The 15,062-nt window shown below is 46.3% G+C and overlaps 1 protein-coding gene across 1 annotated transcript in view; it reads left to right on the top strand.

The window, feature by feature from the left end:
• LOC142588664 (chorion peroxidase-like) overlaps window positions 1–13,429 on the top strand; it is a 72,568-nt gene extending 59,139 nt beyond the window's left edge. Inside the window, exons 10-12 of the mRNA XM_075700487.1 lie at window positions 9,245–9,414; window positions 11,837–11,942; window positions 13,211–13,429. Of these exons, the coding sequence (XP_075556602.1) occupies window positions 9,245–9,414; window positions 11,837–11,942; window positions 13,211–13,298 (364 nt within the window). The 3' untranslated portion in view covers window positions 13,299–13,429. The remainder of the gene's footprint in view (window positions 1–9,244; window positions 9,415–11,836; window positions 11,943–13,210) is intronic.
• Window positions 13,430–15,062: the final 1,633 nt, after the last annotated feature.

The following is a 15,062-nucleotide window of genomic DNA, read 5'->3' as shown; positions in this document are numbered from 1 at the left end:
CTGTGGCCACAGCACCGTCCATACACTGGCCCTGCCCGGGTCCGGTCCGTGAGCCCTTATCCAGAAAACTAAGAGCAGCAACCGATGGAGGTGCGGTTACGGTTCGTCGAACTGACGAAGATCCTCCGCCGCCTACGAAGACAACGAAAAGGCTACCTCGACGACATAACAACGACACGCCGCCGTCCCGACGAAGTCTGGAAGCAAAGAATACGCCGACGAAAGACAACCTGACGACGCCACGTACCAGCCGCAGGTCCACGCAACGCAGCCATGATCCGACGCCAAGGCGAAACTATAACTCAAGACAAAGAACCACCGATCTCGACATGCTTCTCGACGGCCACGCAGTCACCGCCTTAGTAGACAAGGGAGCCGATTACTTCGTCATGAGTGGGCCCATCACCGCCCAGTTAAAGTTAAGACTGCATGGGACCGCACAAGACTGCACAAATTCGGACCGCAGGAGGACACCTCATAACGCCGACTGGAGTCTGCACGGCAAGAATTACCATTCATGACCGGGCTTACCCTGCCACCTTCGCTGCCCTCCAACAGTTTTCATCAGCCGTCATTCTCGACATGGAATTCGTGAACCAACACGGCGCAATCATCGACCTGTAGTCGAAGACAGTAACGCTGTCGGAAGATCAAGCGATACCGCCAAAGAGCCCTCGAGGTCACCACAGCTTGAGTGTGCTCGAAGTTCAAGTGAGCATTCCGCCTCGCTGCGGCATTGGTATTTCGGTCGGCACCGAAACACCTGCTGACGTAGAAGGCGTCATCGAACGCGACCAACTAATACTACTCGACCATGAAATTTGCGTCGCAAGAGGCGTCGCTCGACTGCACGGAGGAAACACGAAATTGTTGCTGACAAACTACAGCCAGGAGTTCAAGCACATCAACTAGGGCACGATGATTCCATACATCGCGATAATTCTGGAAACCAGCAATGCGTTTGCCATCTCGGATTCTGTCGCATCTACCCCGGCGGCCGTAGTTCCCGAGCCAGACTTCGACCTAAATCCAAGTCTCCCCGTGATTAAGGAGCAACAGCTCAGAAGTCTGCTTCGACGATAAAAAGAGTGCTTTTCGGCGTCATTGAGGATTCGACAAACACCAGTCGCAAAGCACCGCATAATAACCGAACAGTATGCTGGAGTTCTGCGGCAGAGCCCTTATCGAGTATCTACGCGACAACGTGAAGCTATAAGACAACAAGTCGACGAAATGCTGCGCGACGATATCCTCCAGCTGTCGAAAAGCCTGTGGGCGTCTCCTGTTGTCTTAGTGAAGAAAAAGGACGGAACTCTACATTTCTGTGTCGGTTATCGTCGACTGAACAAGATCACGAAGAAGGACGTATACCCCTGCCATGGATAGACGACGCATTGGATCGGCTCTGCAACGCTAAATACTTCTCGTCGATTGACCTCAAGTCCGGCCACTGGCAAATAGAAGTTGAGGAAAGGGATCGCCAAAAGACTGCCTTCATCACGCCAGACGGCCTCTATGAGTTCAAGCTTGTGCCATTTGAACTGGGCTTGGCGCGTACAACATTCCAGCACGTGATGGACACGGTTTTAGCAGGACTGAAGTGGCATACCTGTATTGTTTACTTGGACGACATCGTCGTCTTCGCCGGAAATATCGATGATCACCTTAGCTGGCTCACAACAGTGCTAAAGCCATCAAGTCATCAGGGCTTGCTCTGAAGCTGGAAAAGTGCCGCTTCGCTTACGATGAGCTTCTGTTCTTAGGCCACGTCACCAGCAAATCTGGAGTCCGCCACGACCCACAGAAAACAGCTGCCATCGCAGCGCTCCCGCACCCCATCGACAAGATTCCTTGGCATGTGTGCCTACAGTAGCCGCTTTGTCAAGAACTTTTCCCGCATCGCGGAGCGGCTAACACATTTAACCAAATGTGATGTCGAGTTAAAGCGGAAAACGCCGCAGGTCGACGCATTTCTACAACTCGAACCATAGATGCAGTTGACACTGGTACTTGCACACTTCGACGAGGGCGCCGATACCGAAATTCACACTGACGTCAGTAGCCTTGGCCTTGATGCCGCCCTAGTCCAGAGGAAAGACGGACTTGAACGGGTGATAGCTTACACTAGCCGGGTGCTGTCAAAAGCGGAAGGCAAATATTCTATGACTGAAAAGAAATGCCTAGACATCATTTGAGCCACAAAAAAATTACACCTTTACCTATATGGCAAGCCATCCAAAATAGTCAGCGACCCTCGCGCGTTCGATGGGCTAGCTAACTTAAGGGCCCCTTCAGGACGGCTGGCGCGGTGGAGCCTCAGACTGAGAGGACATGACGTCACGGTAATCTACAAGTCCGGACGAAAACACTTTGACGCCGACTGCTTATCACGTGCGCCCATCGATCCGCTGCACCAAGACGACGAGGACGACGACGCCTTCCCAGGAATAATGAGCGTGGAAGACTTCGCTAAACAACAACGTGCACACGCGGAGCTAAAAGGCCTCGTCATGTATTTGGAAGGGAACACCGACGTTGTCCCTAGGGCATTTATGCGCGGATTGTCTTCATTCACGCTACGAAGCAACCTGCTCGTGAAGACGTTCTCATCACCGCGTGACCAACTACCTTCTTGTTGATCCGTTAGCGCTGCGTCCAGAAGTACTGAACACCCTACATGATGATCCAACCGCTGGACACGTTGGATTCTCCCGGACGCTGTCGAGGATTCAGGAAGGGTATTACTGGCCGCGTCTGACCACCGACGTCGCCCGTTACGTCAAGACATGCCGAGACTGTCAGCGACGCAAGACGCCCCCGACAAGGCCAGCAGGATTACTACAGCCGATCGAAGCTCCTTGCCGACCATTTCAGCAGATCGGGATGGATTTGTTTGGACTGTTTCCGACTTCTACATCCGGAAATAAGTGGAGCGTTGTGGCGACGGATTACCTCACCCGCTGCGCTGAAACTAAATTTCTACCGAAAGGCATCGTAGCAGAATTGTCGAAATTTTTCACCGAGAACATCATACTGCGACATGGTGCCCCAGAAGTCATCATCACCGACAGAGCAACGGCTTTTACAGCAGAACTCACCCAAGCCATTCTGCAATACAGCCAGACAAGCCACAGGAGGACAACTGCCTACCACCCGCAGACGAATGGTCTCACGGAGCGCCTGAACAAGACCCTCGCCGACACGCTAGCAATGTACGTAGACGTCGAGCATAAGACGTGGGACGCGGTCCTGCCGTACGTAACCTTTGCTTACAACACGGCGGTGCAAGGAGCAACACAAATCAAGAACCAGCAGCGTACTGACAGCCGCCACTACAACCTCCGACGACGCTACGTCGAGTACTAGCCCGGCGACCGTGTATAGGTTTGGACGCTGATACGCCGACGAGGACTCAGTGAGAAACTATTGCGACGCTATTACGGACCCTAGAATATGATCCGACGTATTGGCGAACTGGACTATGAGGTCACGCCAGACAGCATTGCGCATTAACAGTGGCGGCGCGCACGATCTGAAGTGGTCGGTGTGGTGCTTCTTAAGCCCTTTTACGCACGCTGGCGAACTTCGTTATTTTTTTTCTATTTGCTACGGGTGTTTTTTGTTGATTACTTTCGTTTATTTGCAGCATCGGGTCGATGCTTTTTAAGATGGGAGTATCGACAGGTGAACTTGTTTAACTTTTCCGGTTGACCGCTTGTCACCGCCTTACAAATGTTATCGATCGCACAGCGCAGGACGCGTCTGCATGTACCGGAAGTTTCTGGAGCGTTATCGATGGTTCCATCCGCCGTCTGTCACCGAAGTTTATGTAATTTGATTGCACGTATGCGCGACGCAAATAGTATAGAACTTTGTGGAAGACACGCGGGTCGCAGCGATTACTCTGGAACATTCGACGACTGTTGTATAAAAGCCGATGCGCTTCACCCGCTGATCATGTGTAGACGATCGCCGACTGTGTTCGCCGCTGTCGCCGTTCTTTGAGCGTAGCCTGTTTTTGTGGGCACAGGTTCGCCCAATAAAATTTAGTTTCCTCTTTCACAGCATTGCTACTGTGTTCTCTATGGTCACTACCACGGGACCATAGAGAGCTTCACAACTTTCTTGCCAGGGGCACTTGTCATATAGCCTGATTTGCTCGCTGCCCAGAAATGTCGTCGTACGAAGGGTCACCATCAGAATTAAAAATTATGCAGCTACGTTTTGGAATGGTCTCACTCATAAAAGAACTGCTCCAGCAATAAATGCAAACTTCAGACACCCGTTGATTTCGATGAATTTCTGCACCCTAAGTCGCAAAGAGCATGAACATATAAATTAACTGAACAACTAGCATGAAAGCATTAGCACACAATACAGATATGTTGATCTCTGCCGAGAGAAATAATCAGACAGTTTGCTTTTTGGTAGTCACGATATTTGGGTACAAAATAGAAAAATGATCTATTGGCGAACAATCATTCGGACGTGGCCGGTTACTCGAAGTCTTACGTTAAGCGGACACCAACGAAAAACAAAATAAATTCGCACCGAAACATTCTCTTTTCCAAGCTTTGCAATAGCTTATGTTGCAATATTAAGTTTATTATTGGAAGAAAGCAAAATAAAGATCAAAGTTTCATTTCTGAAACCCTACTCATTCTATGTGACTTTCCTGATTTTATTTTAACAGGTAATTCTACACTATTCAGTGCTATTCCCATAGATATTAGGAAATTTATGCTCCATAATAATTTGGAATAAACCACCCATTTCTTGGCCAATCCCCCATCGCGGGTAGGAACCACAGGTGTCACAGGCTACAACAACAATTCGCTACTCAAACGAGAGCGGGCTCCGTAAATGTGACGTTACAGAGCAGGAAGTTTGTTTTGCATTTAGGTCGTTTCTCTCATAGGCATCGTTCAAACTCGCGACGGGAAAAAAGAGAAGACCAATGTGAGCGGAAATTCTCCTTTGCGTTCGTCTGAGGTGCTCACATATGTTTTGCTAACGCCACTGCCGATTTCGCCAGATCTATGCACTATGCGCACAGCAGTATATTAATTCATTCATCTATTTGCCATCAAAGGCAGCGATTTTGCGGCTCTTCGCCGTCTGCTCCCCTCTTCAAATCTAATCGTGGAAGAGGAAGAAGTACAGTTTTAATACTTTTTAGCCAGTGTGGTTTTCTCGACGGTCACAAGGGCAACTGAAGAAACGGACGCCCAGGAAGCGTTGATGGTGAGTCCGCCCCGCTCTGCAAACAAAGCTTGAGAAGTTAAGACACGCCAGCCCGTGCTGCACAATCTCCTTCTAATATACATATCCTCGCTAACATTCATCGATGTGTCGCTCTTGCAGAACGTGTCCTTGTTGAGGCTGATAGTTTCAATGCATGGCACGCGATAATTTTTGACTGCGCCGATAAACATCGCTGCTGACACTTTGACATGCATCTTTAATTTACGGCTGGGTGCTTACGTTCTAGTCTCGCTTTGGGTGAAGGGAAGTGTGCTTTCACCCCGGCGAAAAAATCGGCTCAAAACCGATATGCGTCGGCGCCTGGTTTCCCGCCCGCTCGCTCAGGCCCTGCGGGTAGCATATTTGTGCCAGCTTTCGTCACTTCTTCATCCTTCGAGGCCAAGTGCGAACGTCGCCTAAAGGTTCTTGAAACTTGCTAAATTTTTCGCTGTTTTACCAGATGTTGTCGTCATCCATATCGATAAAATATTGACTAAGCGCGAGCAGACGCCATAAAAATTTGCGACGTCATGGCTACCTTTTCCAAAAACTGGTAAGCGGTGGCGCCACCTGTGCTTCCGTTCTTCGCTTTGCGTGGCTTCCCAAGCGTCTTCACGTACTACGAGTGCCTTTCTTATATATTGTGAATATATTACCACAAACGCATCACAAATTATTTTCAATTTTAGGGCCCCTTTATTATCCAGATAGTATAATATGATCAGTTCGTAAAGAGATCTGAATTTATGAAAAATCAGCAAATAATAAGCAATCACACGTGTAAGATCAGTGTGTTTAGATAACCGCAGCCATCATTTCGAAATCTCCAATATTTGCGTGCGGAAAAACGCCAGAAACCGTGGGCCGCCGCGCCAACGCAGTACTAATAGCTGCAGTGGCGCCATCTCGTGGCATCCATGAGAAAACCGTCCGTACCACTACAATATCTTCTTGTTCACTATGGCTGGACGGAACACGACATCAAGGCGCGCAAAACTCAATCTGTTACCCAGTGCACCCCTGCAGCGCGCAGGCAATCTGCGAGGAATTGGCTGCCACCGCCCAACGTTGCCAGCATACCGCGTATCTTTGAGGTACTCTGAACATTTTTCCACTGGGGTTGGTAATATGATGATGTGTGGTGTTTTATGGCGCAAGGGCCAGGTTTGGCCAAAGAGCGCCATGGGGTTGGTAATATCGACGCATGATTAATCGATGAATAGATTAAAACTATCCCGCAAAACGAACATTCTTTATCGATGTCCACCTTTCATTTATATTCGATTTAGTCGATCATACATGTTCGATTAATCGTTTTCTAGAGCTTGACAGGAGTGTCATGAAAATGGCGGAGCACGAGCACCGATTGTGTGGCTGTAGAGTGACTATCGGCTGTTTTCGCGAGTCCCGAGTGATGCTGAGTGCTTCCCCTCTCTTCCTCCGCACGCCACTCCGCAGCCCGAAACCAGAGGCTTCGAGTACTCGCAATTTAAGGCATACTATAGCAACCCAGTCGTTGGTAGGCGTTGGTCGGCGTTTCACTCCTAGTACACTAAAGACATGACACAGAATTCGAGCTGGTTTGGAGCATGTATTCCACATAGCGATGGAGTTCATGGCGATTGCAGGAAATATATGGCTTCCGAGCGTCCGTTCTCATTTGCTGATGGTGTGGCTATTCAATGAAGGTGTGTGTTTCGCCCAAACAACCCAGACAATTGGCATTACTTCGTACTGAAGGAAAGAGCATGTGGCTTGAAATTCTAAACCAGTTTTTCTTCACCCTGTGCATATTGCAATTTCTTGCATACTTCAGTTGGACTTCACCTTTCACTCTTGCCATTTTTATTATTTAACTGTACATTACCGGGATTGAGCGGTGCAATGTATGTTGGTTAATTCTTCCTAAATTGCCATTATATAATATATATTGTTTATATTTTCAAAGGCGACGAGGGCCAACACCATTTAGTCTTTAACAAATGGAAGAGTATTCTTTATGAAACTTCAAACACTTGTATTTCTAACTTGGCTCTACCCCTCAAACGTTAAAATAGGTTTCTAGAAATGTAGATAACTATGTTGCAAGCTTTTTAAGGCACACGACAAGAATTTCAATTAATGACTTAATTGATGAAAAACCTTCCATCCAAAGGGATTAATCGAATAAAGGTTAAACGATGAATGCTTAATCGTTAATCGAGTGAAAAGGAATTAATTGACCCTCCCTATTTTCCGGTGGCTCTAGCGGCGCGCGCGGTAAAAGGAAAAGGAAAGCGATAGTCTGCAGCAATCTCTTTCTGGCCACATGTGCCCACTTCGCCGCTCGACGGTGGAGTTTGCTCAGTCCGATGGCGGTGATCGCTGCGATTGCAAAAACAATGATCACGGGGATCGCTGCGACAGCAGGACTGCATGCCGCCATCGAGAACAGCGGTCAAGGCACAGGCGCAAGTCAATGCAAAAAAAAATAGCGCCGCTGGCAGCGCGCGTTCTTTCTCGCGCATGTGGAAACGGCTAGAGTGCAACCTGACCTCCTCGCCTGCCCTCGCTTGCTGCCTCGGGCGACAAGGTAAAGGAATGTCGCAATGTTTAATTTAGTGGCTTATTAGGCACCCATGCCACCTCATGGATGTCTCGCGTACTTAGCATGCCATTTCTGTACACGCGCATGCGCACTGCCCACTACGCGCATATATGCGCGCGGCCAGCGCGCCTCCCTGGGTGGTTGTGCAGTCAGCTGTGCGGCATTCAGGGAGATTGAGTGAAGCGTCTTATGTCTCTCGTGTGGCTCATCTGTCCTGCATCATGCTGCAGGCAAGCAGCAACGAAATATAGCCGCAAGAATAAACTCTCTATTTACAAGACGCTAGAATTTGAGATGTAGGCCCAAGAAACGCTGCATGATTCCGTTGTATTCAACACAAAATTAAAACGTTACACAAAAGTGGACTGGAACTCTTCAAGAGAGCATACAAAAATAAAGGAACGACTCAAGGTTTTTTCCGAAAATGTGTTCCTTATGCTTATTGCGTCGATGGTTTGCGTTTATATACAGGATGAAAGGATGATAGCTCAAGGTATAGGACATTGCCGGAGATGCTCGCAGTAGAGCTTGGTTTGGTTAGGTTCGCCTTCAGTGGCGGCGCAAATCCACTACAGGAGATTGGCCAAGAATTGGATTGCATTAGAAGATTGCTGTTGATAATGAATTTGGTTAAATTGTCGGTAGAGAATGAAGAAAAGTTAAGATAAGAAAAACTTGAGAAAAGCTCCCTGAAAGAACTATAAATTCCTTCACGACTGAGCTACATCCGTGGGTTAGTTTTCAAGAGGGGAGGATTCTAGAGAAAGAACATTCAGGATTAAAAATTTAGACCAAATTGGCTAAACCTTAATTCTAAGATGTTCTTTCTTTCTTAAAAAGAAAAACCGCGGCAGAATAACAAAAAAAGATCTATCGTATGGTCTTCTCCCTAGATTGGGCACAGAAGGGAGGCGGCCAGACCAGCCGTGTGACAATAAAGTTTAATACTGGTGTTCGACAACGTAATCGGCAGTCCGACTTCCTCTTCTTCTACCTTACGTTAACACGTTTCATTATTATGAAGCATTTTTCAGCAAATGTACCGCCGCCGCTGGCAAGGTGCATTACCTATAAAATAATTCCTTGGCGCGTGCATCAGACGCAAATCACCTGAACGGGCAAAACCTATCGCAGAATTCTCGAGTGAACGTACTCGCCGATTATAAGAAAACAAAACACCTGTAAGGAAGACGAACGGCACTAAAAAGTTGCGTCACCATCACGTGTCGCGCACTCAGTTCGCCCGTCAAGCAGAGATAACGTTGCTGCCGCTCTGTTCCTGGCTGTCGCTTGGAGACTGTGATAAACCTCGCTACACACTTGTACTTGTATGTTGCTCACCGTCTCGAAAGAATTGTCTCAGACGTTTATTCCCGTTTTGTTGTTGCTTTTTTTTCATTTCCGTAATAACAGAAATGTCGCTGACATTGACTTATATTCTGGGGGCCTTTGCGAAAAGCCAATTGAAGGAGCACAGGTTGGCGAAACTTTCGCCTGGTTCATCGCTAGAGTATTTCACGGGCTGAAATTTGGGGACAGATTTTACTACGAGCATGGCAACCAGTCGGGCTCTTTTACAGAAGGTAAGTTTGAGGCCTTTGGGTCAAATTGAAGCAGTGCACTCCTATTTTCAGCTTGTGTGTGTAAGCGACACTCAGTTAAAGCAGTTGGATTTAGGACATACAAAAGATACATGTCAAGAAATTTTTGCACATGGAATTTTATGCAGTTTTACCGCAAAGAAATTTAGAGTAAAAATCAAAAAGTTTTGCCATACTGCAAGTACTCTGGTACCCTTTTTGCAATACACTCTGCGTAGATAGACAATTTGAAACGGGAAAATCCTATTAGGAAGAAGTGGAGGACGCATGAAAAAAACCGGGAGGTAGGAAAGAAATATATGACCGTGTTGTGTGCACGTAGGGCAAACGTGATACGGGTGGCTATAATTTAGAGATGGTCATTCACACATGCCTGCCGGATAGATCACCAATAAGAAATTCAGTCTGAATATAATCTCATCAATACAAGTGATATGCATAAATCTGTTCGGCTTCGAAAGGATACAGTTCCTATAATTCTATCACGACCAAGGCAGCCTATAGTAACTAGGACAATTCCCTTTAAGTTGCTTGGCTTTCTACTGGAGATGAGGTAAGCATCCAGTAGTCTCGAGGCAAGCATCCAGTAGTCTTGAGGCAAAGGTGCAAATGTTATGTATCTCTAAGAAAACGAGAAATGAGTTTTGGTATAATGACCGTGGTCTTAGTGACAATATTATCGGATGAAATTTTTGTGCATTTAAATTTCGTAAATTACTTTGACAGATGATATGCTCACAAGAATGGGTACTTCAACCAAAGGATGTTCTTTAAAATAGTACCAAAGCTTTCATTACATGTTGTGCTTTGCAAAGATTATAGCCTTTCATTTCAATACATTTCCGCCCTTTGAAAGACGCATGTTGCATTGCATTGCCGCAACAATTTTCTTTTCTCTTGTTCGTTGATTTAGTAGTGAATATGTGCTTCTTTTATTACATGTCATAGAGGTGTCACAAGTTAATAGAACGCAGGGTATGCGAGAAAGATGAATTTTTCTGAATTCTAGGCACACAATTGGGAAGTCAGGGTGCGTATTAACAACAGAAAGTTGGGCACAGAACGTAGGAGATTATTGTCAATGCAAGCGCTTCTATTGAGCTATCCGTCTTATTAAGGAGTGATGAGTTTCAAGATGCATATTTCGAGCACTGAGGATATTTTGATAGCGTTTGTTCTCTCATTGTGCAATTCAGGACAGAACAGATCCGTTAACCAGCACATCTTTAGCGATTCCACTGGCGGCTACACATATAAGTTGATTGGGGACATCTGTGTTGTCTCTAACGGTGCGAATGGATTGCTGAAAGGCGACCGCACGATAAATGGTTATTTACATAAAATGTAAATTTAATGCGTATTGCTGCCTGTGATGTTCTCTGCATGGTTCTTCGGTGATGAAGCTGAAAGGAATATTTTCAAAAGCTTCATTGAGGCGTTTGTTTTAACGTACACATACCGTTCACCTGATCGCGTAAGCCTAGAAAAAGATCTCTTGAAAATTATTACGCAGTGCCGGAAGCACCCACCGCAAAAATCTTTTTCTTCAAAGTACACACGAATGGCTTATCTGTGAAAGCAAATCGGAAGGAAAAGTGTAATTGCTCTGTGGCAAATACTTACATCCTAATTCAAAACGCCTTTAGGCTACCTAACACGAATTTACATTTCATGCATGCGTTGTTTCATGGAAATATACTCCAGCGCACTATAGAAAAAAGGTGTTGCCACTATGGAACATACAAAATTCCTACTAATAAAAACCGCATCGAGTATCAAGTATGACCTCACATTGGTCACAGTTCAGCAGGGTTTGTTGGAAGCTCGAATACTGATTCGCAATGGAAGAAATCTTCATCTTGTAAGAAATAATTTATTCTGAAGGTGGGACATGCACCTTACAGAGGCGCTTTCGATCATGTCTAAACGACTTTGCTGGGTCACTATATATGCGTGTTAGCATCATTGAGAAAACTCTAACCATGTCTGAACAAGAGTGTGACCTAGTTATTAGTCTATACTGCGAAGGTGGTATACTATACTGGACAAGTCAGAACAAAAGGAGGAATAGCTAAGACGTAAAATGTTTGACAGGGAACCTTCGTGTCCAGCGTCTCAATCTTCGCGTAAGTTGTGGATTTCTTTTCTTTCGCTCGTCGTAATACTTGCGAAAGTAACGTAGTCTTCGCTGTTGATTATAATGAAATGAATGAAACATCACACGATTTGTTCCACGATTACCAACAACAAGCGCTTAGAAGCATCATCCTACTGGGCACCAGAAAATTAGTTGGGACACCCTGTATTAGCTCTTTACAATTGCTGGCATTTTCACTACATGTAAAGCGCTTAACCTTTTGGTGTTGCATTTTTCTCTGTTTCTATGTGTGTACCACGGGAGTAGAACAACTACAGTCGATTCGGAATGTCGCATTGGCCTCAGTCTTCTGCCAGAACATCAAAGATTTGCCGTGTATTCAACGTGATGTCTTCCTTCGCCCGGACAGCAAGTGAGTAACGAAAGCCCGCCGATAGTCTTGCCATTCATTTGCGTCAGGTTCAGCTAACAGATTATGCCCAATAATGACACTGTAAATTGAAGACATGCGTGCATTTAAGTAATAAAGAGAGTGTAACGGTTTATTAAAAGTCAGATGTGCGGTCGCCCAAGACAAACCCGGATTTTGCGTGAGGTGCACGTACAAGTATGCACTGGCACTTTTTCGCATAGTTTCACGGGAAGCTCGTCGGCTATCTCGCCCAGATATGTTGATGCCCCTTCGCGCCGAAGTAGTGTTACACAAGATGTCTATTTTCCACACAATGTTGTCATTAGTGTCCGTGGCCACTTGCGCGCAAATCTTTTTTTGTTGTTGACGCACACCCGGGACACAATGTAAAATATAGCTAACGTGACTTTTTGACCACCCTCTTCATAGTATATGCAAACGAAAGGACAAGTCAACAAATAGGTGATAGTCTAGGTCTATTTGGGGACAACGTCTGCATTGACTAAGTATTCCTTGTGCGAATTCATTGTCCCACGTCAGTCAATATTGTGTCCGATTCGCCCAAATTTCATGTTCTCGCCCCACAATGGAATCCTGGGTCACCGCCGACCACGTTTCGCTATCCTTTGAACCAATACTCGTAACTGAATACCTGAAAACTTATCTTGTTTATGTATTACATGTAATTTATTGCATACATGAGATCCACATTTTTTTAAATTGTAATTTCTTTACTCAATCTCTATTTTGAGCTACCAACTCAATTTCGTAACTTCGGCTTTGACAAGCATCTTTTGATGACTACGAACTTCGTTGGCGTAGAAGTTGAGTGCTTCAAAAATGTTTATGCTAGATTCACGCGGTGATAGAGATTAACAACACATTACCGCAGGCGCAAGAATAAATAAATGATATAAAATCATTAGGACATGTTCAATTTAAAGGTACGCTTTATTGTACTCACAATTTTCCCAATTCTCTCGACTACAAAAAGCTTTCCTTAACAATATCAAACCTGCCATGCTTTGTTCTTAGTCACACATCCAGCTGAGGAAAAAGCTAATTGTGGTCTTTCTTGCCAAAAATAATGTTATTTTTGTTAGAAGATATCCATGAGATAACTTCACTCTGTTTTGACAGTCGCCTGCTTCATATCGAATACAAGCGCATTCGGCTGGGGTGCTCCTACAACCGCAGTCATAAAATCCATAAATTGGTAAATAATTATCGAGCTTCGTGTTACTTACCTGTATTTATTTTATTTACAGCAAAACCAAAGTGGTGGCGTGCACGGAAATACCAGACGTAAACTTGTCCTTGTGGCACGATTCTACCAATGCAGAGGACACAACATAACTATCCAAAAGAACCATGTGCGCAATATGCCTTATAAATGACTATATTATTCAAAGTTTGCGTACAGTGAGCGTATTCCTATATGCGCAAACAACTTAGCCAACCTATTTCAAAGAAATCTAGCAACTTCACTGCGAATAAATGATATTCCTAAGAATCATGGATGTCGTGTGTGGTTCAATAAAGTTATTGCAATTGCTATAGGAATTCCTAATTGAAAAGCTTCGCTTGAAGCTTGCCGAGCCTCATGAAATGCGCGAAAATGCAAGTATGTGTGGACTGTAAAACGCCTGACACATGGACATACATGAGTGAACACGCCCCCTCAAGAACATATACAATGGCATGCACGACAGCGTTCCCGATGTCCCCGAAAAAACTGTCAGTACAGCAGGAACCGTGGACTTGGTCAAGCTACTTCATCAGGTTTTCTTCATTCACGCTCCATTTGTAGGCTTGTGTAATAGTACACAGTCTAACGAAGAAGAAGAGCACAAGAACAAGGTCAGTCAGATCGTCTGTTGCATGCCTGCAGTGCAACCAGTCCTGCTTTGCGTCACCTGCCTTCTCGGTTACGAACAGACGCTACCATCTGAACTGTTCAGTACACCACATTACAAGTGGTTGAAGGTGCGGCGTATTCAAGAACTCTACAACCTGGAACTCCGGTCTCGGACTGCCTCCCGTCATGCCTGACTCTCCCCAGCCGACGTCGCCGCCACCCTCCATTGCCTGCTCTGGCGCTGTCACGCAACGCCATCCAGCGGTATCCAACGGTACAGATGAACACGAGGTCAATGACCTGTAGTCTACCTACGAAAGGGTGAGCTTGCACAATTGATGGGACGATACCCCCAAGTTAAATGAGGTCATCTTCTACCTTGTGGGAGTGGCTCATCTGTTGTTTAAAAATCATGAAGCCGACTTTCAGTCCTGGTCCGCGTTCAAGACTAGTTTCGCTGCAGCTTTTGGTCGCCCCGCCGTCCACAAGTTACGCGCCAAGCAGCGGTTAAAAGAGCGAGCGCAACAACCCGGTGAAACATTCACCTGTTATATCGAAGAAGTTCTCGACCTTTGCAAACGTGGGGATGCTTCTATGCCCGAAAATGACAAATTTAAGCGTATATTGAAGGGCATCGCCGATGAAATTTTGCAAATGTTGATAGCCAAGAGTCCGCGCACCGTAGCAGAGCTCATAAACTTGTGCCAAAGCTACGACGAGTTAAGGAGGCAACGTGAGTTGACCAGGCGCCCCTCAGTGGCTCACGAGGCCCTTTCTTCCATGACAGCCTTCTCTGATCGCTCCCCCTTGGTCACACAAATCCAAGCTTTCGTGCGGGACGATGTTGCACGCCAGCTTTCTCTACTACCCGTCGCTCCGCTACCCCATGAGCAGCCGCTGCCACAACAGCCTCCTACACAGCTCGCCCCTACGCTCCGGCGGGTTATTGAAGACCAAGTTGCTGAGGCTCTACCAATGCAGCATCAGCAGTAAACTGCCGCCGCGCCACTTACTTACGCACCCGTCGCCGCGCAGCCTTCTCGTCAACCACTCGTTGAGCTACATGCTCGGCCGCTACCACCCGTTCATCATCCCGTTCATCGACCTGCTCCTACCTTTGCTAATCCTGGGCGCACGCAAGACAACAGGCCCATATGTTATGCCTGCGGTATTCCCGGCCATGTTGCACGATTTTGCCGCCGCCGCATGCTGCACTCTGATGGGTTTGTGCAGTCGCCTCCCTACGCCGACGTTCAGCCTTT

This window comes from Dermacentor variabilis, chromosome 7 (assembly GCF_050947875.1).
Source record: "Dermacentor variabilis isolate Ectoservices chromosome 7, ASM5094787v1, whole genome shotgun sequence".
Lineage (NCBI taxonomy): Eukaryota > Metazoa > Arthropoda > Arachnida > Ixodida > Ixodidae > Dermacentor > Dermacentor variabilis.
The sequence above is the reverse complement of the archived record's forward strand: the minus strand, read 5'-3'. Positions and strand labels throughout refer to the sequence as shown.